This window comes from Aquarana catesbeiana, linkage group LG01 (genome assembly GCF_042186555.1).
Source record: "Aquarana catesbeiana isolate 2022-GZ linkage group LG01, ASM4218655v1, whole genome shotgun sequence".
NCBI classification, from domain to species: Eukaryota; Metazoa; Chordata; class Amphibia; order Anura; family Ranidae; genus Aquarana; species Aquarana catesbeiana.
Genome location: NC_133324.1, coordinates 545,427,467 through 545,454,673, shown reverse-complemented (window position 1 = coordinate 545,454,673; position 27,207 = coordinate 545,427,467). Strand labels below are relative to the sequence as shown.

The 27,207-nt window shown below is 41.0% G+C and overlaps 1 protein-coding gene across 2 annotated transcripts in view; it reads left to right on the top strand.

Moving 5' to 3' along the window:
* Positions 1-22,576, top strand: part of REXO1 (RNA exonuclease 1 homolog) — a 313,808-nt gene extending 291,232 nt beyond the window's left edge. For both annotated transcript variants that reach the window (XM_073595259.1, XM_073595251.1), the window contains one exon: positions 20,832-22,576. In XM_073595259.1, coding sequence (XP_073451360.1) covers positions 20,832-20,879 — 48 coding nt within the window. In that variant the 3' untranslated portion in view covers positions 20,880-22,576. The remainder of the gene's footprint in view (positions 1-20,831) is intronic.
* Positions 22,577-27,207: the final 4,631 nt, after the last annotated feature.

Here is a 27,207-nt window from a genome sequence, read left to right as displayed (position 1 = left end):
TAAGCAACCTCCTTTGATCCCCCACCCTACCAGTTCCGACATTAGCATGTCAAAAGACCCCCAACCAAGTGGTGACACAAAGTCTGATAATTATCACCTGCCTAAAACATTCAACAGCTTTTGAGAACCAAGAAAAAATGAGTATTTTAAAAATCTAAGCTGGGCTCAACCTGATAGATAGATAGATAGAGAGATATATATATATATATATATATATATATATATATATATATATATATATATATATATATATATATATATATATATATATATATATATATATATATATATATATCTATCTCCAATGGGGCATGGTAATTTAATTAGAGAGTCCTTTTATTAGAGAGTTCCCTTGAAGATATAAATATGGATTTCAGAATCTCCACCACAATAATCAAAATCAATACATCAATATTTTAAAATAAAACAAATGAATATAAGGTAACAATCAATACAATATATTTACCCTTTCCAGAGCACGATCATGGGTGACGTGAGGACGTAACGTCCGTCACGGAGGGAGGGGCCTGACTGTGCCGGCCGGTGCATGAGCGAGCGCCGACCTGGGGAGAGCCGCGGCAGTACCGGTGAAAGTGGAGAGAGGCTCCGGTCCGCAGATGACATCCCCACCGGCCGCTCTGGAACCTGCACGCCAATGCGCCGCACAATCACAGGACCGTAGGTGGAACTACTGGTCGGATTGTGTGGAGTGGGGCGGGGTGTGGGGATTGTGAGCGGCGTGCTTCCCCTCCCTCCTCCCTTCCCGTCTTCTCCATCCCCGTATCCCACCAGCCTAAGCTCGGCTCCTGGAGCCTCTGCGGGATCCTGGGATATTATCCGGCAGACCTGCCTTGCACGAAGGTGAGAGGATCCGTGTAGTGGGCAGGGTGAAGACATGGCGGGAGCTGTGATCTGAGGAACAACAGGAGCCACTGACCAACAGTGTTGAAGGGCAGAAAAAGGAGGTACCCCATATGGGACAGTATAGGCTAACACCTGAATGTGTCACTGTGTATAATAGTATCTGCTGGCTGCTATGGGGCCATTTCAACGCATGTGAAGTAATAGTTGGTGGAATGACAAGGTGTTTATATGTAAAAATGTTTTTTTACCCACATTGCCCATTTGGAGGAATGGAACTGACTGTTGTAAAAAATAGAGGAATAGTTAATTGCCTTGTATACAAAAATGCTTACTGAGGACTGAAGAAGTTAATTAGCTCAGCAGAGATAAGACACTGAGAATTGCAGAAAACAATTAGACGCGCTGCGTTTAGCCGTGTTGGAGTGATCTACTGCTGGAGGACTGTCTGACCACTCAGAAGTCGACGGTGTGTATATATATATATATATATATATATATATATATATATATATATATATATATATATATATATATATAAAACGGTAAATAACCATACAATACTTATGTGGCTTATCTCCCCAAACCCACTTCAAGTAGGCATATTAAACAATAGCCCTTCTGGACTCTTTGCAGGGTTTGTGTTGGGCATATAGATATAAACAAACATCTCTTAGTAGCTGTAAAGGCACTGTTAGAGTTGACTACAAACCACACTTCCTACAAGTACAGAAAGTTAGAGAACTCCTGTCTTGCTCTCCCCTTTTCCTTGCTTTGGCTCCATTTTTCGTTTTCTCTCTCCCCCATCTTTGACTGATTGGAGGGGGGGGGGGGACAGAACGGGTTGAAGCTGGGGAAGCAGATAAGTGGGATAAAAAAGCAAGGCAACATGAGTAAAGCTACATCTGACTCTGCAGAGGGGCCCAAACCCCGAAAGACAAAGCTACGGTTAGTACAATCAAACAGTACATGTCACAGGGAGCCAGCCCTAAGAATACAGGTCAGGAGAAACAAGGGCCAGCTAAAGTTGAAAGGAAAAGAGGAACAGAGAAAAAAACGGGAGAAGCATCAGACCATTCCAGGGATGACTTAACAACAGAGAGTGAGCTGGAAACAAGTAGAGTGGAGGAACAAAGCGTTGATGCTCAAATCCCTACAAAAGGAGAAATGATGGAGATGTTCCTGAGGTTGGAAAACTCAATTAAAGCAGATATAAATATGCTGAGAGCGGACTTGGGAAATCTGTTGGTAAGAGTAGAGACGACAGAAAAAAGAACAAACAAGCACAGGAGCTTCGCAACCTTAAAGAGCAAGTTAAGATAACACAACAAAACCAGAAGAAAATCCTCTATAGATTAGAAGATCAAGAGAACAGAAATAGAAGGCAAAATGTGAGAATTCGCTCAGTCCCAGAGAAAAGGGGAGAAGACCTGAGAAGAATTAGAAGTAACATTTTTGGCCCTCTACTGGATAAAGGAGTAGATGAATTTGCAAGATAGAGAGGGTGCACCGGGTCGGAAAATTATACAATACAGAAGCAGATAGGCCACGGGACATAATAGTAAGATTAAGATTTTATGAAGAAAAAGCAGAAATTTGGACGAAGATGAGAGGAAAACCGCCTTTACATTATGAAGGATCTGAGATACAGGTTTTTACTGATCTGGCACCGGAAACATTGGCAAGAAGGCGACTCCTGAAACCTCTGTTGGAGCAGATGTGAGTGCAGAATATTAAGTACAGCTGGGGATTCCCAGCATCTGCTAGACTACGGTTCCCTGAAGATTTGGTGGAATTCTGCAATAAATTAGATCTACAGGTTCCAGAGTTGCCTGGCTGGACTGAGGGAGAATGGGAAACTTAATAGAGCATAGTGAACAATAAAGAGTTAGGAATACTGTTTTGGTTGCAACATTGGGAATCACTTGAGGGTGTGGCTTCATGGGTGGGGGGGCAGTTGAGGTGGGTTGAGACAGGCTGACCGGGTCGGGTCCTCGGGAGTGGCCGGCCTACCACCCCCTCACCTCCACCTTGTTTCGGTGGGGAGGGGAGGAATAGCACACTGAGAGCCACACCTCAGGACAAAGATCTGGAGTGGGCCATGGTATCTAGGGCCTTCGACGATCCAGTGGCCTGTTTGGGGCCAGGGGGGAGGGGAGAGGAGGGAGGATACCTCGTGTAGGACACATAAAAGAATGGAAAAAACCCGCTATAGACAAGAAAAGTGAGCTCAGCATTAGGAAACCAGGAAAAAAAAAGATGACGACAATACATTTTATGACTTATAATGTAAAGGGGATTAAACACTTTCACTAAAAGACATAAGATACTAAAAGAACTTAAGTGGTACGGGGCAGAGGTGGTCTTTCTTCAAGCGACCCACTTATCACATGAATCAAACGTTAAATTGCACTCTAATAATTTCCTGATTTGGTACTATGGAGACACAATTACAAAGAGAGCATGGGGGGTGGCAATAGGGTTGGCGAAAGGAATCCGGTTTAAATTGGAGGAAAGGTTGTCCGATCCAGAAGGAAGATTTCTCTTCCTAAAAGGTAAATTAAGTGAAATGGAATGCACATTGGCAAACATCTATGCCCCTAATAAGAATCCGATAAAATACTTAAAAGGTATTTCGGAGAAGTTGATGGACTTTAAGAGTGGGCATGTGATTTTGATGGGAGATATGAATTTTTGTATGGAACCAGGAGTAGATAGTACATCCCGGGTGCAGGGGACGAACAACGTACAACTTAAAAATGATAAAACAAAAATTACATATGTGTCAAATGGTTGATATATGGAGGATTCAACATCCTAAAACGCAAGATTTTACGTTTTACTCCCCTGTACACGGGACGTACTCTAGAATAGATTACATACTGGTTGACCATAGAGTTCTTGAAAAGATAATAGAATCAGCATAGAAATATCTACGTTAACGGACCACGCCCCAGTAAGAATGAAAATGACAGTCCCCGGGAACCAAAGACAACCCTTTGCCTGGTGATTAAATGAAGATCTATTCCGTGATGAGGTAGGCTCAAAAATTGTGGAAAAGGAATTAGAATATTACTTTGCAAATAACGAAACAGAAGAGATATCAGGGTCTACCCTATGGGAGGCTCATAAAGCCTACATTAGGGGGATCCTGATAGATGTAGGAGCAAGGAAAAAAAAAAAGAGAACAGGGAAAATTAAAAAATGTAATTGAAGAAATATCTAAAGCCAAACAAAAACATAAAAAACACAAGGGCCACCACTTAGTGACTTCTCAAAAATTAGTAATCAAAAGAGATAAATTAAAGGACCTCAAGGAACAAGAGACTAAAAAAACATTTAATAGAATAGCTAAAGAAAGATAGCAGTGGGGGAATAAAGCTAGTAAATATTTAGCCAGAATGCTTCAAAAGAAAAGATCCACAAATTACATTGAAAAAATTCAAACTAAGAGAGGGGAAATGGTCTATCCGACACAGAAAATAGCGGAAACATTTAAAAACTATTATAAGGAATTGTACTCAGTAGATCAGCTGGGGGGTCACTCAGGGGAGAAAGAGGAAAAATAAATGATTTTGTAAAAAAGGCCAGATTTTCAAAGATTTCTGAAAACGTGAAGGAGACATTAGAAAATCTTATAACTGAGGAGGAAATCAATAAAGCCTTTTCTGACTCGGCCCCGGGAAAAAGTCCTGGCCCAGACGGGTTTACAATGTACTATTATAAAAAATATAAAGAGATTTTAACACCAAAGTTATGTCAATATATGAATGGTCTGGGGACTGAATATGAGCTGAGTAGGGAAGCCTTGTCCGCTACAATTACAGTAATCCTGAAGGAGGGGAAGGATGGAACATTGTGTTCCAGCTACTGGCCAATATTGCTGCTAAATGCAGACATTAAATTGTATGCTAAAGTATTGGCAGGACGGATGAAAGGACTGATGAAAGGACTGATGAATACATTGCTACATCCTGACCAAGTAGGTTTTACCCCAAGAAGGGAAGGGAGGGATAACGGGGTGAGAATGTTGCTCCTACTTCAGAGGATAAAAGAAAATGGGCCCCCAGGTCTACTCCTGTCGATAGATGTCGAAAAGGCCTTTGACAGGGTAGACTGTGGGCTTATGATACAGACCCTAGAAATTATGGGAGTTGGACCAAGAATGATCTGGTGGATCAAAACATTATACCATCACCCCACAGAAACTATAAAAATTAATGGAACACCTTCCCTCCCTTTTGAAATGAAAAACGGGACGAGATAAGGTTGTCCCTTGTCCCCTCTACTATTTGTGCTGTCCTTAGAGCCATTACTTGCAGCGATACAAAATAACCCTGATATTAGTGGATTTAAGGTAGGAGATGAGGAACACAAGCTTGCAGCATTCGCGGACGACGTGTTGTTTTACATAGCTAACCCTAGGATTACAATGCCCAATTTATTAAAACCTTTAAAACAATATGGCAAAATATCAAACTTTAAAATAAACCTAGTGAAATCTGAAATCTTAAACATAAATGTAAGTAAACTGGAGAATGGAAGTTGAAAAAGGAATTAAAATTTTCCTGGAGGAAAGAAATAATGTAGCGAGATAAACCCCACCGCTCAGGTAGATCCACCAAAATAAGTCCTTTACCTCCAGAGAAGAGAGAGCCCCAGGTGCTGGCTAATGCACGTACAGATAGAAATGGACGAAAGAACTCTGGACAGCCGCACTCCGATGGAAATTTTCTTATGCCTTTATTTGTAAACCGGGATCACAAAGTACACAAGACACCACAGCAGAGTGGTACAGGATAACAGCTGACGCCTTTTACACTTATACTAAGTGCTTACTCAAACGCGTCAGCTGTTGTCCTGTACCACTCTGCTGTGGTGTCTTGTGTACTTTGCGATCCCGGTTTACAAATAAAGGCATAAGAAAATTTCCATCGGAGTGCAGCTGTCCAGAGTTCTTTCGTCCATTTCTATCTGTACATGCATTAGCCAGCACCTGGGGCTCTCTCTTCTCTGGAGGTAAAGGGCTTATTTCGGTGGATCTACCTGAGCGGTGGGATTTATCTTGCTACATTATTTCTTTCCTCCAGGAAAATTTAAATTCCTTTTTCAACTTCCGTTCTTCCAGTTTACTTACATTTATGTTTAAGATTTCAGATTTCACTAGGTTTATTTTAAAGTTTGATATTTCACCAATAATGTACCTGGGAATAAAATTAGCTAATTCAATGAAGAAGATATACACAATAAATTATATTCCCCTACTAGATGAAATTAAAACGGAAAGTAAAAGATTAATAAGTAGGACATTATCATGGATAGGACGTATTAACAACAAAAAGATGGTTCTCCTCCCAAAGATTACCTATAAGTTCCAGATGTTGCCATTGACATTACCACAACCATAGCTCAGAAAGCTAAAATCGATAATAAAATCTATATGGAAAAATTAAAAACCTAGAGTCTCTCTCTTAACACTAAAGCAGGAAAAAAAAGAGGGGGGCTGGCAGTTCCCGACATTCAAAATTACTACAAAGCGGTATTATTGTCAAGAGTTATTGATTGGGTTAGGGAAAACAATGATAAAAGATGGGTTAATATAGAAAAAACTTTTTGTAAAACACAATTGGGAAACATAATTTGGAATCCACCACACTATAGAACACTTGATGAAAGCACGCATGTATTGACACAGACTATTTTAAAAACTTGGGATATGACGTACAAACAACTCAACGGTAAATATAATTCACCTTTAATAGCACTGAAAGAAAACGAATATTTTGCACCAGGGAAAAAGATAATAGGCGGAAACTGGATAAAGAATGATTAAGAGATATAATAAAAAAAGGGAAAATATAATTTCAAGAATTAAAGCATAATAAGGATTCATGGGTGATCGATGAGTGGCGGTACCTCCAGTTGAACCACTTTGTCAGGAACCTACCTCATCCAATAAGATCGGGTGAAGACTTGACTGCGCTGGAACGGCTTTGTATAGCAGATAATACAAAAAACATTATCTCAAAGTTATATAAATTATTGCTGACAGTGGATGAAGTGGAGGGTTCCGCCTTACATTAAGAAATGGGAAAGGGAATTGGGGTCACAGAGGCATAAAATCATTATAGGAAAAACTCTGAAATTGACCCATAGTTCAGCAGTAGACATCAAAACAACCGAAATGAATTACAAATGCCTAACCGAGTGGTACGCAACCCCAGACAAAATTAGTAAATATCAATGTGGTAAATCGTCAGAATGTTGGCGAGGCTGCAAGGAGGTAGGAACAATGGCCCACCTATGGGGGGGCTGTCCTAAAATTAAAAAATATTGGAAAAAGTTCTTATATTTTTTTAAAAGAAATCACTAAAATTGAATTAGTAGAAGATCCGTGGACAGTACTCCTACACGGCGTGGAAGGAGAAGTAAAACAATACAAAGAATCATTGATACCACACCTTCTAAATGCAGCAAAAAGACTTATCCCCAAGAAATGGCAAGAAGTAGAAAGCCCTCTTATCTGGGAGTGGATCAACTCGGTAGAAGAAACTTACAATATGGAACGTCTGAGACACAGTATAGATGAAAATAGTGAGGGGGTAAAGGATAAGTGGGAGTGTTGGAAAGAGTTTTAAAAAAACATGCTATGCGGAGGAACTAAGAGTACTGCTCTAGAGCGGGGAAAGGAAGTAGATAACAAATAGAAATTAAACAACAAAATAAGGACAAATGTTTAAACGCAGAGGTAGGGTGGGATTGCGGGAAGGGGGGGGGGGGGAATAGTGGGCTAAGGACTGTGTATTAGTGATGTCTGTAAATTGTTCTTTTTTCATAAGAATTACTAAATACATTTTGTAAGAGCATTTGATACAGGCTACTATGATGTGAAAACGAGAAGGGACAAAAATGAACTGCAAAGTTGAATTAAGTCTCTCAAAGAGTTCTCTGAAGTGGCAAAAAAAAAAAAATAAAATTACCCTTTCCAAAATGGCTGCTGGTCTAAAATGGTGGTTACCAGATTGTCCAAAAATGGCTGCTGTGGTTTCCAAGATGGTGTCTGCATAAAGAGGATATGAGTCTTGCATCCTTAAAGTTTTAGAGTATAAGGTGTCAATGAGTGTAAGTGGGTTGATGGGTGAAGCGTGTGTGTCTGCGTGTCTGTTTCCATCCTTTGGGTAATGGTCAGAGGTCTTAAATACCACTATGAACAATGAACTCATAAAAATGTTCATAACCTAACCCATAAGGTGTGTCTTCATTTCCATTGGATGAGTTGGCTAATAATTTACCTTCCTGGAAATCCTTTTGTTTGAATTATTACTGCTCCTTTAACCACTTCAATACCAGGCACTTAGACACATTCCTGCCCAGGCCAATTTTCAGCTTTCAGTGCTGTCGCAACTTGAATGACAATTGCGCGGTCATGCAACACTGTACCCAAACAAATTTTTTATCATTTTGTTCCCACAAATAGCTTTCTTTTGGTGGTATTTGATCACCTCTGCGTTTTTTATTTTTTGTGCAACAAATAAAAAAAGACAGAAAATTTTGAAAAAAAAAGAAGTTTTTCTTTGTTTCTGTTAACATTTTTTGTAAATAAGTATGTTTTCTTCTTCAGTGATGGGCACTGATAGGCGGCACTGGTATGCAGCACTGATGGGCACTCATAGGTGGCACTGATGGGCACTCATAGGTGGCACTGATGGGCACTCATAGGTGGCACTGATGGGCACTCATAGGTGGCACTGATGGGCACTCATAGGTGGCACTGATGGGCACTCATAGGTGGCACTGATGGGCACTCGTAGGCGGCACTGATGTGCACTCGTAGGTGGCATTGATTGGTACTTATGGGTGGCACTGATTGGCACAGATGGGCACTAACAGATGGCACTGATGACACCGGTGGCACTGATAAAACTGGTGACATTGCTGGGCAGAACTGAAACATAATGGTGCCAATCAGTGCCCATGTGGATGGCCATGGGGTACATACCTGGCCATCCACATGTTGCCCCTTCCCTGGTGGTCCTAGTGGCGATCCCTGGTGGTCTAGTGTGGTCATCTGATAAACAGCGCAGACCCCCCTGTCAGGAGAGCCATCGATCGGCTCTCCTCTACTCGCGTCTGTCAGACGCGAGTGTGGAAAAGCCGATCAACGGCTCTTCTTATTGACATCGTGATCAGCCGTGATTGGACACGGCTGATCACATGGTAAAGAGCCTCCGCCGGAGGCTCTTTACCAAGATCGGTGTAGCGGTGTGTCAGACTGCTGGACGTCATATGACGCCCAGTCAGCATAACTGAACCACCGCCCGGCCGTCAATCTGCTATAGGCCGGGCGGGAAGTGGTTAACCACTTCAGCTCCAGAAGATTTGGCTGCTCAGTGACCAGGCCATTTTTTGCGATATGGCACTGCGCCGCTTTAACTGACAATTGGGCGGTCGTGCGACGCTGTACCCAAACAAAATTGACGTCCTTTTTTCCCCACAAATAGAGCTTTCTTTTGTTAGTATTTGATCACCTATGCAGGTTTTTTTTTTTTGCGCTATAAATAAAAGAAGAGCGACAATTTTGAAAAAAAAACACTATCTTTTATTTTTTGCTATAATAAATAGCCCAAATTTAAAAAAAGAAAACAAAAAAACTAATTTTTTCCTCAGTTTTAGGCTATGTATTCTACATATTTTTGGTAAAAAAATTTGCAATAAGTGTATATTGATTGGTTTGCGCCTACAAAATAGGGGATAGATTTATGGCATTTTTTTAATTATTTTTTTTTTACTAGTAATGGCATTGATCTGCGATTTTTATTGGGACTGCGATATTGCGGCGGACAAATTGGACACTTTTGACACATTTTTGAGACCATTAACAATTATACAGCGATCGGGGCTATAAAAATGCACTGATTACTGTAAAAATGTCACTGCAGGGAAGGGGGTTAACACTAGGGCACGATCAAGGGGTTAACTGTGTTCCCTAGATGTGTTCTAACTGTAAGGGGGATGGGACTGACTAAGGGAGGAGAGAGATTGGTGTTCATACTTCGTATGAACACACAATCTCTCTCCTCCCCTGAGAGAACCATGATTTGTGTGTTTACATACACATATCCTGGTTCTCGCTCTGTGACAAGCGACCGCGGGTGCCCGACGTTCATGTGTTTTACCCCTCTAGCTACTATAATTACTTATGCATCCAGGTAAAACGCATGCTATATGGCTATATATATATATCTGTAATCATGGTTAAGGGTTCTCTACTGTAAGAGCGGCAAGGATGTGGAATTCACTTCCACAGGCGGTGGTTTCAGCGGGGGGGCATCAATAGTTTCAAAAAACTATTAGATAAGCACGTGAACGACCGCAACATACAGGGATATACAATGTAATACTGACATATAATCACACACAGGCTGGTCTTTTTTCAACCTCACCTATTATGTAACTACATACATATATTATTATATAATATAAATGTGTCATTCACAACAATGCTTGGTATACAAAGGTATTTTCACTTCTAAGATACTCTACGTTAAACAAATATATATATTTTTTTATAACAAAATTACTATTTCGTCATTCGACACTGCAGTCAAAATTGTATCTATGACCTGGAATGGAAAATATAATTAGAATGACTTATAAACATTTAAAATAGGGGATATGACACTTCTTAGTAAAAAGAGATTGTATTTCTTTTAGTTGTATAAAATTAACTTTGGACAGTCTTACAGTCTATTTAGACAGTGTTTAGCTGGATAAACAACTCTTAAGCTTCATCTACACTGCTGCTGGTAAACGGACGTTTAGGAGCAGTTGGGCATTTTTTTCAGCTGCCCCTGAACTCTCCTCTGTTACCTTATCAGTACATGTACACAAGGTCGTTTCTGGACAGTTGAGTTTAGAAACAATTTTTGGAAAGCAAAAAAATGCATTCAGGATGGATGTTCAGAGGCATTTGAAATTCCAAATGCCTGTAACAACCTGTAAACGCGGTAACTCGCAGATTGGTGGCCTTTGCTCATCAGTGGAGGGAAGGCACAAAAAACTAATTTGTCCTCCACAATGGCAGAAGGTTACGCGATAGAGTTTTCTGCCCGCCCCCCAACCAAGTACCAGATGACCACACTTCCAAAGGACAAAGACTGCACGGAGGCCTTTCTATCCTCACTGGAAAACCTTCTGACTCAAAGTGATTTGTCATGTCATGCCGGAAGAAGAAAAAACAAGGTTTTACTCGCAGCATATTTGCGAGGAAGAAACCATCAGGAAAACTAAGGCTCATACTGAACCTCAAATCACTCAACAAAAAGATAAGGTACAAGAGATTCAGGATGGAGTCCATCTATTCAGTCAGGAATATCTTACCAGCGGGAGTATTTATGGCTACAAAAGATCTGCAAGATGCATATTTGCACGTGCCAATAAAGAGAAGTCATCAAAGATACCAAAGGTATGCGGTTCAGGGCCCGACAACCACCCACCTGCAGTACACTTCATTGCACTTCGGCATCTCTTCTGCGCTCAGGATTTTCTCTAAAATAATGGCAGAAGCCCTAAAAAACCTAAGACAGCGGGGCATAAGCGTGGTGCCATACCTGGAGGATCTGCTGCTATTCTTCGCAGAATCCGCAGAGAGCCTGGAAACCAATCTGCACACAAGCATCTCCTATTCGCAAAACTTGAGATGGATAGTGAGCACAGAAGAATTGACCCCAAGCCAGAGGGTTGTATACTTGGGCTATGTACTAGATGCCAAAGATTTTCCTAACGGAGGAAGAAAGCAGAGCCTATAACATCTCTGATGAGGGCCGAATTCATGATCATCAGGCGGGGCATGGCGGTGTTCGGCCTGACATTTTTGATTCCAGCCATCACCTGGGCACAGCTCCAAATGAGGCCTCTATAAAATCACATTCTAGCCTAGTGGGATGGCAACCCTAGAGACGACTATTACTGTCCCTTGCTCAGTCAAAAAAGCACTTTGGTGATGGCTCAGCCCGCTTTGTTACACCGAAGGATGCAGGTGGACGCAGAATAACCTGGTGCCAATCACCACGGACCCCAGTACCCTGGGGTGGGGAGCACACATGGCAAATCTCTGCACACGGGGAATGGGGCTCCCATTGGTTTCAAGCCTCCTCAAACATGAGGGAATTAAAAGCCGTAGAAGAAGCGCTAAGAGCATTTCAACTGGCCATTCAGGGCAGAGATGTCAGATTCAGTCAGACAATGCCCCAAACGGTGGCATATCTGAACAGGCAAGGAGGAACAAAATCTCCTTGCTTAATGGGCCTGACAAATGATACTGTCATGGGCCAAAACAAACATCAGATCCATCTCGAAAGTCCATCTGAAGGGGACAGACAACACGCTGGCAGACTTTTTAAGTCGAAAAGTCATAAAACAGACGGAGTGGTCTCTAAACCAAGCAACCTTCTCGTGGGTCACTCAAACCTGGGGGGTGCCCGAGGTGGATCAGTTTGCTTCAAAGATAAACACGGAACTCCCAAAGTTCTTGTCTCTAGACCCCACAAATGGGAACATCAGGGTAGACACATTCAACCAAAGCTGGGCATACCATCTGTGTTATGCATTTCCTCCCACCGCCCTAATACCAAAGGTAATCCAAAAAATCTGGGAAGAAAGAACAACGGTGATCCTGATCACACCCCAATGACCCCAGAGAGCGGGGTTCAGTCACCTGAATAATCTGTGTTCAACCACACCTAACACTGCCAGATATACTGACCCTCCTATCGCAGGGACCAGTCAACCACCCGAACCACAAGGTCATGAAGCTCTCGGCCTGGTTACTGAAGGGTGAGGTTACAGAGGAAGGGACTCTCAGACAGAGTGACACTATTTTAGCCAGCAGAAAACCCATGACTAGAGCCATCTGTGAGGAAGAAGTTAGTCTTGTGGTACGGGAGCAAATGAAATCCCGCCAGAGAAATTATCCCAGCAATTTTAGATTTCCTACAGGTAGGGGTGGATAAAAACATTTCTCATAGCACTATGAAAGTTTAAGTGGTGGCTCTATCTTCCTAAATACAAAAATACTGCGCATGTGAAAAGATAATTCAGTGTGGGAAAAAAAGCAGCACCACAAATGTGAGCTATTACCACAAAAATCAAGAAACCAAATAAAGGTTTGTTGTGCTACAGTGATTGATAAAAATACTGTAAAAAAATTATAAATAGTCCAGAAATATCAGTCTCTCAAATAGACCATATTGGTCACATGGCAAACTCCATTATTCAACTGTGGATAAGGTTATTCAATTCCTTCACCAAGTGAACACCCCACTACCACAATAGGTTGGATTCTTACCAGAGAGCCTGGACTTTTTATTACGAAGGGTCAAACAGGCTTGATGAATGTGTCCTAGCAGGGGATGTACAAGGAAACCACGTCAGGAACAGCTCCAGAGCATCCAGGGGACTCCACCCAAACAACGATTGTGTAGTCAGATCCCAAAAAAAATGCTGGATAGCGTAAAACCTCTTAAGGGTTGCAGTTAAAATAAAGTATCGCATTTGCACGTATCCATAGTAAAAACAGCATTGCATGGTAAAAAATTAAGGCGGCCGCCACAGAACATCCAATGTAACATGTAAAATGCGTGATAACGGGAACATACAAATCCCAATAAAATATATTTACGTTTTTTGGTTGTAACATGACAAAATGTAACAAATTTCAAGGGGTGTGAATACTTTTTCAAAGCAGTGTGTGTGTGCTTTTAAATGTGCAAAGACTGACGTGGCCATCCTGAACCTTGCCTCTCTGGTAAGTGAGTCTCTGGTCTGAATAAGTCTTAGAACCTTAACTTTTAAAAACAAAGGTAGCTACTACTTCTATACTTACAGGTTCATGTTATATACCTGTTTGAAGTGGTATTAAACCTCAAAACAAAAATGTATTATTGTGGCCTACTGATTCCTAGATGTGGTTGCATTAGTTTCCTTTTTTTTAGACATTTTTTTTTCCTTTATCTCAACTGGTGATCTGGCCAGTAAATACTATTGTTTTTCAACTTCCAAGCTGTAAAACCTTTTATACCAAATAAAAAAGAAAAAAAAGCTCTTGCAATTTAGCAAAAATTTAAGAAATTTAAGCCCTTATCCATCCACCAAGGTATGTTTTTAAACAGCATGGTAAACAAGGCTGCATCTGTGAGCTTGGTATTGATCTTTGCATTTGGTGAGGGGCTTTACAGTAAAAAGGATTTAGGTGACTCTAGAGGCACCCAATCACCTTTACCTCCAAAAGTGACGTCCCCCCCCCCCAACCCCTCCAGGGCTTTCCTGTCCCACTGGGAACCCAGGACCATAGTAAATCGCTAAGAAAGCAGGAGGTGATCGAGTAACACTCCCAATCTCCCCTGTCACTGGTGAACCCAGAATTGATGTAAATTGTCACTTCTGTGTTCACAGCTGTCATTCTTCAGCTACGCTAGCCAAGGATGTACAGTGGATATAAAAAGTCTACACATTCCTGTTTAAAATATCAGGTTTCTGTGATGTAAAAAAATTAGACGAAGGTAAACCATTTCAGAACTTTTTCCACCTTTTAATGTGACCTATAAACTGTACAACTCAATTGAAAAACAAACTGAAATCTTTTTTTTTTTTTGGGGGGGGGGGGTAAAAATAAAAAACGAAAATGTAAAAATGTATTCACATTGCACGTGACACCCCGACGAGGTTTCACAAAAAGTGGGCCTGTTGGATACACTATCAAACGACGCCTGAATACCTGAACATTTGCTGTCCATCCACCTAAATTAAAAAAAAAAAAAAAGAAATGGCACGAAACCAGATCCCCACTGCAAATCGACATAAACTGTCTTGACATCACACCCCCACTCTCTTTAATTTCTCCCCCTCTTGGGACATCTCCCTTCAAACACACCTAATCTTCTGAAGCTTATCCTGAAACCACCCATTACCCGGAGAAGGGAGTCAGAGAGTTCACCCCCTACCCTTCACACCTTACACTTACTCCTTTCCTTTTCTCTCCCCCCCCCCCCCCTTTTCACAATCTTTCTCCTTCCCCGCCCCCCCCCCCCCCCCCCCAATGTCCCACTTATATATCCACATATGACGCCCAATCACCAACAAAACCTACCAACTTCAAATTCTCCTCATTCACTCGATTTGGCAGATATGCACAGGACACACTTACGGCTGTCCTCACCTCCTCTTTAACTGTTGAAAGCTCAATTTAAACAGAGCTATATTACAATCAATTGAAAACACTCCTTCCAGCACTACCCTATCTAGCCTCAGTGTCTGCCAAAAGATAGCGAGCAATCCCAATTAGGATTGCTAACAGGCAAACCCCATATACTGGTAGAACTATAAGGCAAACCCACTCATCTGTTTCCCCTACCAGGTATAACTTGCAGAAATGATCTCCCCTTTTGCTGTTGGCGCATTGTGGTGTTAACATTTCTTTGTACCACTGTTGTTCAAGATCTTTGTTTATATCTTGTATTATTTTTCAATAAAATTTCATGAGAAAAAAAAATACAAAAGTTTCTACTAAGAAGTTTCAACATGTGTTAAGTAATAAAACATTTGCCAATGGAAAAAAAAACAAAACGAAAATGTGGTTGCATAAGTGTACACACCCTCTTATAAATGGGGATGTAGCTGTGTTCAGAATTAAATATTATAAACTAGGGCTTTGAATGAATTTACTTTATAGGTATACTTAAAGCAGACCTGGAACGTTATGTGAACTCCTATCCAATCCATACTGAGCCTTTGGTGTGTCTGGTCTAGTGATTCCTTTTTACTTTGTGAATTATACCATATTATATCCTTGTGTATGGACTTACTTTGGGATACACTTAGACCTGGCTCCCTTGTACTTCACATTCATATTTTATCAGTTGATGCCCGCGGTACTTCCTACCTTGAGTACTTGATGTAGAGACATTTGTCTCACATATACAGCTATATCTTTATAGACCTTGGCCCAGGTCTGCTTTGTATAGTCCTGCTTCTTCATCAGGGTCTGCGTCCATTAGGGTGTTCTGCCTCCTTGACAGCAAAAACGTTACTCTAACATGTATTGATCTAGCTCCAGAAGAAGCGCATTTATTGCTGTGAAACTAGTCAAGCAAGCTACTTGTATCTTGAAAAGCAGTAATAACACCATCTGAGTTGGCTAATGTGATCTTTTTCTGATTACTCATAGGAATTGACCTGTTTGGGTCATTACATATGTTATTGTTTTTCGGTTGTTTGCTAGTCTCAGAATCTCCCTAGGCCCCCCATTGTATCCTACAACCCGTCAGACTCTGGATGGATGGTGGATCGGAAAGAAGGTTTTAATTTCTTTTGCCCTGATTAATATGTATTTTATCTGTCTAATATTTTTGTTATAAACTTCAATAAAACTTAATTTTTTGAAGTATGCCTATAAAGTCTATTCTTTCAAAGCCCTAGTTTATGATATCTAATTATAGGACGTGGCATAGCTTATTACGCTGTTCACAGTGCCACCCTGTGGTGACAGCTTTTACATAGTGTGTTCAGAATTAAGCAATCACATTCAAACTCATGTTTAATAGGAGTCAGTACACACCTGCCATCATTTAAAGTGCCTCTGATTCACCCCAAATAAATCTGGCAAGAACTGGCTGTGTGGTACATGTGACAACAATCTCCCGCACTCTTCATATGTCTGGGCTATGGGGTAGAGTGGCAAGACGGAAGCCCTTTCTTACAAATAAAAACATCCAAGCCCGACTAAATTTTGCAAAAACACATCTGAAGTCTCCCAAAAGCATGTGGGAAAATGTGTTGTGGGCTGATGAAACCAAGGTTAAACTCTGTGGCCGTAATTCCAAAAGATATGTTTGGCACGAAAACAACACTACCAAAAGAACACCATACCCCCACAGTAAAGCATGGTGGTGGCAGCATCATGCTTTGGGGCCGTTTTCTTCAGCTGGAATGGGCCTTTAAAGTGGATGTAAACCCACTCTCATCATTTCTAAATTACTTTCATAGTGCCGATCTACAGTTGATATACAGTTGTGCTCATAAGTTTACATACCCTGGCAGAATTTGTTCATTGGCCATTTTTCAGAGAATATGAATGACAACACACACATTTTCCTTTCACTCATGGTTAGTGTTTGGCTGAAGCCATTTATTATCAATCAACTTGATTGCGCTTTTTAAATCATAATCACAACAGAAACTACCCAAATGACCGATCAAAAGTTTAGGTACCCCAGTTCTTAATACCGTGTACCTTTAACATCAATGACAGCTTGAAGTCTTTTGTGGTATTTGTGGGTGAGGCTCTTTATCTTCTCAGATGGTAAAGCTGCCCAATCCTCTTGGCAAAAAGCCTCCAGTTCCTGTAAATTCTTGGGCTGTCTTGCATGAACTACACGTTTGAGATCTCCTCAGAGTGGCTCAATGATATTTAGGTCAGGAGACTGAGATGGCCACTCTAGAACCTTCACTTTATTCTGCTATAGCTAATGACAGGTCGACTTGGCCTTGTGTTTTGGATCATTGTCATGTTGGAATGTCCAAGTACGTCCCATGCGCAGCTTCCTGGCTGATGAATGCAAATGTTCCTCCAGTATTTTTTGATAACATGCTGCATTCATTCTGCCATCAATTTTGACCAAATTTCCTGTGCCTTTGTAGCTCACACATCCCCAAAACATCAGCGATCCACCTCTGTGTTTCACAGTAGGAATGGTGTACTTTTGATCTTAGGTCTTGTTGACTCCTCTCCAAATGTAGTGTTTATGGTTGTGGCCAAAAAGCTCAATTTTGGTCTCATCACTCCAAATGACTTGCCAGAAGGTTTGAGGCTTGTCTCTGTGCTGTTTGGCGTATTGTAAGCAGGATACTTTGTGGCATTTGCGTAGTAACGACTAGACCATGCAGCCCATCTTTCTTCAAGTGCCTCCTTATTGTGCATCCTGAAACAGCCACACCACATGTTTTCAGAGAGTCCTGTATATCACCTGAAGCTATTTGTTGGTTTTTCTTTGCATCCCGAACAATTTTCCTGGCAGTTGTGGCTGAAATTTTTGTTGGTCTACCTGAATGTGGTTTGGTTTCAACAGAACCCCTCATTTTCCACTTCTTGATTAGAGTTTGAACACTGCTGATTGGCATTCTCAATTCCTTGGATATCTTTTTATATCACTTTCCTGTTTTATACAGTTCAACTACCTTTTCCCGCAGATCCTTTGACAAACCTTTTGCTTTGCCCATGACTCAGAATCCAGAAACGTCAGTGCAGTACTGGATGAAAGATGCAAGGGTCTGTCAGGAGTCCAGAAACGTATTTACCTTTTATAGACACACACACTAATTACAAGCAAACGGATCACAGGTGAGGATGGTTACCTTTTAATAGCCATTCAAACCCCTTTGTGTCAAATTGTGTGCATGTTATCAGGCCAAAATCACCAGGGTATGTAAACTTTTGATCAGGGTCATTTGGGTAGTTTTTGTTGTGATTACAATTTAAAAAGAGTAAACACAGTTGATTGATAATAAATGGCTTCAGCCAACACTAACCATGAGTGAAAGAAAGGTTTTTGTGTTATTCATATTCTCTGAGAAATGGCCAAGAAATCATAAATTCTGCCAGGGTATGTAAACTTATGAGCACAACTGTACATGCCTCCTGCATGTATCCTTACCTGTCAAATATCTCCCTTTAGCTGTTTGGAGCCCTGCAATACTCCGAATTCTGTGAGCAGGTCTGTTGTCCAGATCTCAGTGGGTGGAGTCGTAAGGTCAGTAGACTCTCCGCCCACCTCTACACTCCCCTTGGTCAGGCATCGATATTTCTTACACTGAACTTCTGCTGGTCTCGTGGATTATGCCCCATGATCACCAACTTCCAGTCAAAACCCAGGAAAGTCACCACAGGACTTCAGCATGCCCAGTCATGCTGAGGTGTGGAGCAGCCAATCCTGAAAGAGCTGGAGAAGAAAGGAGGGGGGATGTGAAGTACACAGAATGTCTCTCTCACACTCGTGCATGAGATGATGACATCACCTGTCATTCACAGCCGGGGGTGGGGGGTGTTGGGGGGAGAAATGGACACCTATTTCTCTGAGTGTCTGGTTTTTATCTTGCTGAAGAAAGATAAGAGGATTGCTCAGAGCTCGATTAACTCTTCGTGGCAAGATCGGGCACAGATGAAATGACATCCTCTGCTGTAACAGATATGAGTCTTAATTTTTAAAAAAATTGGGGGTTTAATCAAGGTAGAGGGAATTATGAACAGTTCCAAATACCTGCTAGAAAGCGAAACATGAAGAAGAACTTCATCTTTCGTGACTACGACCCAAAGCATACATCCACATCAACAGGAATGGCATCACCAGAAGAAGATTAAAGTTTTGGAATGGCCCAGCCAGAGCCCGGACCTGAATCCAATTGAAAATTTGTGGGGTGATCTGAAGAGGGCTGCTGTGCACAGGAGATGCACAGATTTGGAGTGTTTTTGCATAGAAGAGTGGGCAAATATTGCCGAGTAAAAAAAGTGCCATGCTGATATAATCATACCCAAAAAGAATGAGGGCTGTAATAAAATTAAAAGGTGCTTCAACAAAGTATTCGTGTTAAGGGTGTGCACACTTATGCAGCCATATAATTTTAATTTTTTATTTTTACTTCCCTCCACCTAAAAGATTTCAGTTAGTTGAACAACGAAGTTGTACATTTTATAGGTCACATTAGGGCTGGGTTCACATTAGTGCAAATTGGATGTGGGTTCTCCACATCCAATTCACAATAGCAGGAGATTTTGACCGGCTCTCCATGGAGCCGGTTTGCACATCTCTGCAGCGGCTCTGGTGCGGATTTGCACAGGGGTCCTGTGCGTCTTTTGGTCTGTTTCAGGTCCGAATTCAGCCAAAAATTCGGGCTGAAATTGGACCTGAAACTGTGAACGAGGACGGACAGGACCCCTGCTGTGAGCCGCTGCGTGCTCATATGTGAACCCAGCCTTAAGGTGGAAAAAGTTCTGAAATTATTTATCTTTGTTTCATTTTTTTCACAGAAACCTGACATTTTAACAGGGGTGTAATTGAGAGTGACAATTCTAGGGCAATAATTCATGGCTAACTCCTAAACCGATAACTTGGAAAGGCTTTTAAAGCATTGCCCAGTTGCACTTGCAGAATTTTGTGCACCATTGTTTTTCACGGGCATGTGCAATTTTGAGTCTTGGGGTACTTGGTATCTATTTACTCTACGCAACACCATCTTCTTAAATTTTACAAAAAAACAGGTATTATATTGTGTTTGCATTAAATTATTTTTAGTGTATTTTATACTGCAAATATGCATTTGATAAACATTTGCTAAATATTGTGCAACTGCCACCTACAGGGTCTCTGATTACAGAAAATATTTAATTGAGAGTTTAAGGTAATTTCCAGTAAAAAAAATGCCACAGTAGACAAGTAGTTAAATAATGTGGTCCAAAACCAAATTTAAAGACACCTTCTTAAAATGCCATGAGAGGGAGCACAGCACATGCACAGTGTGTACTCTCTCCTGTTGCCTATGATGAGCGCAGAGTTTACGACAGGAGAGAGTACTCAGTGTGCTTATGTGGCCCAAAAGACCAAGATGGCACCTCCTGTGGCACTTAGGGGGGTGCTGGTCCCAATGACTGCTCCATCCCTACAGTTGTTCAAGATGGAGCCATAGCGGTTGCAAAGGATTTTAAGGATTGGACTACATGTATTAGACAAAATATGGGACGGCTTAGTGTGCTTTTTGGTTAAGGTGAACTTACACTTTAATATAAAGCTGCCTTTTCCGTCAACAAAATATTTGGTGGCATTCTGTGGATAACCAGACTGGACATTGGCTGTGTGTATGTGTGAGAAAATATTGCTTCCCCTGTGACAGCTCACATCATCTGTCTTTTTTTCTTTTTACAGTTGAAGGACATGATTCCAGTGAAGATGCTTGTGCTTGTATGGAACTAATGTTGTGGCGTATAAAAGAAGATGCTAAAGTTAAACGATGATTCATTGAAGCACCATTGTTGATCACAAACTTGAAACGTTTTGAAGCTGTAACACATCTGTTTACTTCAGAAATATGAAGACTGTGTATTGTTTTGACCTTCAGAAAAAAAAAAAGAATTTTGTAAAGGTGATTGAAACATTGGGCTGTTTAAAAGTTTGGGAAATTGTTTATTATATCTGTCCCATCATCAAACTAGCAAGGTAACAGATCAATGGAAAAAGTGCACGTTTTCTCTGCTGGTAGGTCCCAAATGTCTAGATGCCTAAAGTTACAATCTCTCTGAAGGAGGAGTTAGTCGCATTCACAGTTATCTATACAAAAGTGTGCACAACTGTGCAAAAATCAAGATATCCTCCTTCATTTATTTATATAACTACCTTGCAACCCATTGCTTTTTTCGGCATTTTTCTCAAAAAGTGCCACCAAGATTACAATATTTTTTTTTGTTGGTGGATTCATGGACCAGAAGTAAACTGGTTAAGTTAACCAGTGAAGTGTTTGATCATAGCATCCTCTTCTATCTAACACGCATATTTTAAATATGTACTGATTATAATCTAAAACTTTTACATATCTGTCTGTGAATTAAAATCTCTCACACGAGCCAGTTTCTGAATTATTCCAGGTAGTTAGCCTTTTGATATTTTTTTCCTTCTTTTTTTCACAGAAATGTTGATTGATTGGCAATGGGGGGGGGGGGTTTCATTAAATGCTGCCGGGTAAGTTGGAAGCACAGTTATACTTTAAAGCTATAATCACTAATACTGGCCATATACTTGATAATTTTGTTAGTAGCTGTAAAGCTTTCTTCAGCTTTTAGTCACTGTAATTTACCTCTATATGATTTAGGCCATTTCCCAGTTCAGATAGTTAACTGATCTAAACTGGTCTGGATTTTATTTGAAAGATTCAGCCGTCACTACAGTTTTTTGCAGTCGTAGTTGATTTCCACTGCAATTTAATTCATGAAGCCATTATGGGTAGATTGCTTTGAAGAAAAGCTCCATAATTGCCCAGTAAATTGCCAGGTGTATGACCAAAAATCGGAGAGGCTGGTAACTGCTGCAGCTGAAAGGGGATGACCTGCTTTCATTCTGAACATCTGGGTGCATTCTGCACTAAGTACTGCTTGGTGCACTGTCCAGCCCTTTCAAGATGCAGCAGTTGTCAGCGTTTCATAGAGTTACATAGGCTGTCAGCAGTGGGACTGGATGGTGCGCCTGTTTCTTCCACATCTAAAAGCTGGAGCCTCATGCACAGGGGCTAAATGCCCAGTGTGCATAAGGCCAAAATTAGCATTGTCACCACAAACCCAGGGTCATTGTAGTATTTACTTATATATTGTAATAAGTGACATGTACCAGAGGCAAGCGAAAGAGGTGGAAGGCAGGGTATGTTTCAGACTGGCTAATAAAGAATGATTCAGAATATCTCACATTTACACTGCTTAGCCTGTATAATAATGAATAAATTGAGGGCAGGCATGCCTGAAGGTAGCCCATTCCTCTTTAAAGGAACAGGGACACATCGGAAGTACAGCACAATGGCAGCTGAAGATCTCCAGTGTGGTAAGGCAGATTGGGGCATTGATGAGGCAGTGTGGCTTCCACATATATTTCCAAATGTATGCAATTAAAATCTCTGTTGAAACCGTTCCATTTTATTTATTTTTTGCTGGCTAGCTGATAAGTGTGATCAGATTTTTTTGTTTATTACATGCTCTGTGAAAACCCCTGTCACGTTTAGTTTTAAATTGATCAGGGTGGTTGCCATTTTTGTTTTGCTTGAGATATTTATTTATCTAATTTATTATCTCAGAAAACATTACACTTCTAGAAAGGTTTGGCATTGGGAGTACAAAAAAGGTAATCCATGCTGTTTAACAGCAGCACAGCCTTGGGGGTTATCAGATTGAATTTATCATTTGATATCTTGTAGGCAGTTGACTTATATGCACCATGTTGAAATACCAATGCCTAAAGCCCCACATGTGGTTCATGTGCCACAAGTAAAGGTAAATCTTCCACCAAGGACTGCCACCAAAATGTATCACCCACGTGCCCAATCGGGTGTCTTCTCGCCTGATGCAATGGACCCATTAAAATAATCAAGGTGGTCAAAGGCGCTTTAGTCACATAGGCAACAAGTCAGCAGCACCCAGGTCATAGCTTCATGTTACGCAGCTCTTGTCTGAAAAAAAGGAAAACAAGATATATGCAAAGAACATCCAATAGTGTAGTATTGCCAGTGACTGTAATGAAATAATAAAAAAAAGTAACACTCACAATGTTACAATGTCACATACAAGTGTCTATTTACAGCATGCATATGCACAGTGCAGATTTGCCAGCTCAGCCAAATGGCACCAGGCCCCACCCAGCGTGATGTGTTTGAATTTTTTCCTTTTTTTTTTTTATAATCAACGTTATTGCTATTGCACGAAATGATCAATATCTCTTGTGATAGCGATAAGCTTGACATGTCCTTTAAAGGCCCCAGATCTCCCCTCTTGCTCTTAAAAGCATTTGATTAAACCAAAATCGGTTTGATCAGATGCTGTACAAACCGCTAATGGCTTGTAAACCTCAAACTGAAACCGGACGTGACAAAATCCTTGTTGCTTCTGGTTTCTTACAGTGAGGGAAAAGTTGCTATAAATAGGGGAATTGGCGCTGTCCGGCTATATGTGCATTAAATGATAATTCCTACAAGTGCAAGAAAAAAGGAGACATACATGTAGAAAATAAATATAAAACAATTAATATGCGTGTGACCAATGTGTTGTGGGAGCTATTAAAGTGCAAACAACACTTCCAGCAAGTGATAATAAAGTGCAACGTGCTCCTAAAATGAATATATATGTGCCAATGTCTCAATATAAACCAACTGCCTATATATGTATAGGAATGTGCCCAGTAGTAAAAACAAAAACTCCAAAATAAACACTTATAGCAATAAAACAGTATTGGCAATAAGGAACAAACAGTTATGACAGTAAAAAGTTATGACAGTAAAAAATCCCCAGCATGTGTGCATAAAAAGTCCAACAAAGCAATATGTGAAGGGTGAAGAAAAATGTATATGAAAAAACGGTAAGTGTCCAAAATCAAGGTCCTAAAGTGTATCCTTTTGGTGAAAAGAACGTGGTTTCAGCATTGACTGGTGTTGCCCCCGTCCTTCACTTCACCCCCACTCGTGCTTACACTCACCGGACTGCCTAACCCCTGCAGGGGTAAAAGGCGTATGTAGAAAATCCTGCGATGGCGAGTCCAGGAAGCGGTCCTCCGTCTAGGGGTGTTTATCCTTCTCTGATGTTTTTGTATCCCCAAATGTTAAACATCCATATATAATAGGGAAAGAAAGAACTTCATAGCGTGAATCCGAAAAAATGGGTTTTATTTAATAAAAATCCATAAGGGTATGGTCAAATTTAGTTAAAAGCAATTTGTAAATACAGGAGCTGACAGCGCTCCAATAGCCGGCTCGCAGCTGGTGGGCAACGTGGTGTGGCGTGTGTTCCACCGCCCGCCTGCTCGAAACCGGAACTAACTCAAGCAGAGAGATGCCGACGTGTGCGTATCCCGAGGCCACGTTGCCCACCAGCTGCGAGCCGGCTATTGGAGCGCTGTCAGCTCCTGTGTTTACAAATTGCTTTTAACTAAATTTGACCATACCCTTATGGATTTTTATTAAATAAAACCCATTTTTTCGGATTCACGCTATGAAGTTCTTTCTTTCCCTATTATATATGGATGTTTAACATTTGGGGATACATAAACATCAGAGAAGGATAAACACCCCTGGACGGAGGACCGCTTCCTGGACTCGCCATCGCAGGATTTTCTACATACGCCTTTTACCCCTGCAGGGGTTAGGCAGTCCGGTGAGTGTAAGCACGAGTGGGGGTGAAGTGAAGGACGGGGGCAACACCAGTCAATGCTGAAACCATGTTCTTTTCACCAAAAGGATACACTTTAGGACCTTGATTTTGGACACTTACCGTTTTTTCATATACATTTTTCTTCACCCTTCACATATTGCTTTGTTGGACTTTTTATGCACACATGCTGGGGATTTTTTACTGTCATAACTTTTTACTGTCATAACTGTTTGTTCCTTATTGCTAATACTGTTTTATTGCTATAAGTGTTTATTTTGGAGTTTTTGTTTTTACTTTTGGGTACATTCCTATACATATATAGGCAGTTGGTTTATATTGAGACATTGGCACATATATATTTATTTTAGGAGCACGTTGCACTTTATTATCACTTGCTGGAAGTGTTGTTGCACTTTAATAGCTCCCACAACACATTGGTCACACGCATATTAATTGTTTTATATTTATTTTTTATTTTCTACATGTATGTCTCCTTTTTTCTTGCACTTGTAGGAATTATCATTTAATGCACATATAGCCGGACAGCGCCAATTCCCCTATTTATAGCAATTTTTGTATACTGGATTTCACCTAGGTGATTTTCATTTTTAGGGGGGGGGCAGCAGTCCTTTCTTGTCCCTATTCTCCTAAGCGCGGAATTACCGTCACCCATTCAGTGAGGGAAAAGTATTTGATCCCCTGCTGATTTTGTGCGTTTGCCCACTGACAAATGATCATACTATAATTTAAAGGTAGGTTTATTTTAACAGAGACAGAATAACAGAAAAATCCAGAAAAAAGCATTTAAAAAAAAGTTATAAATTGATTTTCATTTTAATGAGTGAAATAAGTATTTAACCCCTTTGCAAAACATGACTTAGGACTTGGTGCCAAAATTGTTGTTGACAGTCAGAGGTCAGACGTTTCTTGTAGTTGGGGTTTGCACACATCTAAGGAGGGATTTTGTCTCACTCCTCCAGGACCTTAATTTGCTCTTTCTTGAGCCACTCCTTTGTTGTCTTGGCCATGTGATTTGGGTCATTGTCATGCTGGAATACCCATCCACGACCTATTATAAATGCCCTGGCTGAGGGAAGGATGTTCTCACCCAAGATTTGATGGTACGTGGCTCCGCCCATTGTTCCTTTGATGCGTTGAAGTTGTCCTGTCCCCTTAGCAGAAAAAACCCCCGAAGCATAATGTTTCCTTCTCCATGTTTGACAGTGGGGATGGTGTTTTTGGGGTCATAGGCAGCATTCCTCCTCCTCCAAAACCAGCGAGTTGAGTTGATGCCAAGGAGCTTGATTTTGGTCTTATCTGACCTCAATACTTTCACCCAGTTCTCCGAATCATTCAGATGTTCATTACAAACTTCAGACGGGCCTGTAAATGTGCTTTCTTGAGCAGGACCTTGCGGGCGCTGCAGGATTTCAGTCCTTCAGGGCATAGTGTGTTTTCTTGGTGACTATGGTCCCATCTGCCCTGAGATCATTGACCAGATTCTCCGGTGTAGTTCTGGGCTGATTCCTCACCTTTCTCATGATAATTAAAACTTAACAAGGTGAGATCTTGAATGGAGCCCCAGATTGAGGGAGATTGATAGTTATTTTGTGTTCCTTCCATTTGCGAATAATCGCACCAACTCTTGTCGCCCTCTGACCAAGCTGCTTGGTGATGGTCTTGTAGCCCATTCTGGCCTTGTGTAGGTCTAAAATCTTGTCCCTGACATCCTTGGACAGCTCTTTGGTCTTGGCCATGGTGGAGAGATTGGAATCTGATTGTTTCTATGGACAGGTGTCTTTTATACAGGTAACAAGTTGAGATTAGGAACACTCCCTTTTAAGAGAGTGCTCCTAATCTCAGTTTGTTACCTGTATAGATGACACCTGGGAGCCAGAAATTTAGCCGATTGATAGGGGATCATATACTTATTTCACTCATTAAGATGCAAATCAATTTATACCTTTTTTGAAATGCGTTTTTCTGGATATTTTTTTTTTTTTGTTATTCTGTCTCTCACTGTTAAAATAAACATACCATTAAAATTATAGATTGATCATATTTGTCAGTGGGCAATTGTACAAAATCAGCAGGGGATCAAATCTTTTTTTCCCCTCACTGTATATCACAGAGGGGAGACAGGTACCAATGTACCTTCTTCCCCTCAGCACACCAAGCAACAGGGATACTTGGGAGAGCCTGGTAAAGGCGGAACCCTATAGAAGTTATTGAATGGTTGTATAGCCTCTCAGATCACTTCTACAAGAGAGCCCATTGCCAGCTGAAAATTTTGATAACTGGTGCAGGCATCATCCCTGTATAACCACTTTACCAAAGGATGTACAGTTAAGTCCTAGGGGGTTGAAGTGGTTAAAGAAAGGGCTTCTTCTTTTCCACATCAGAGC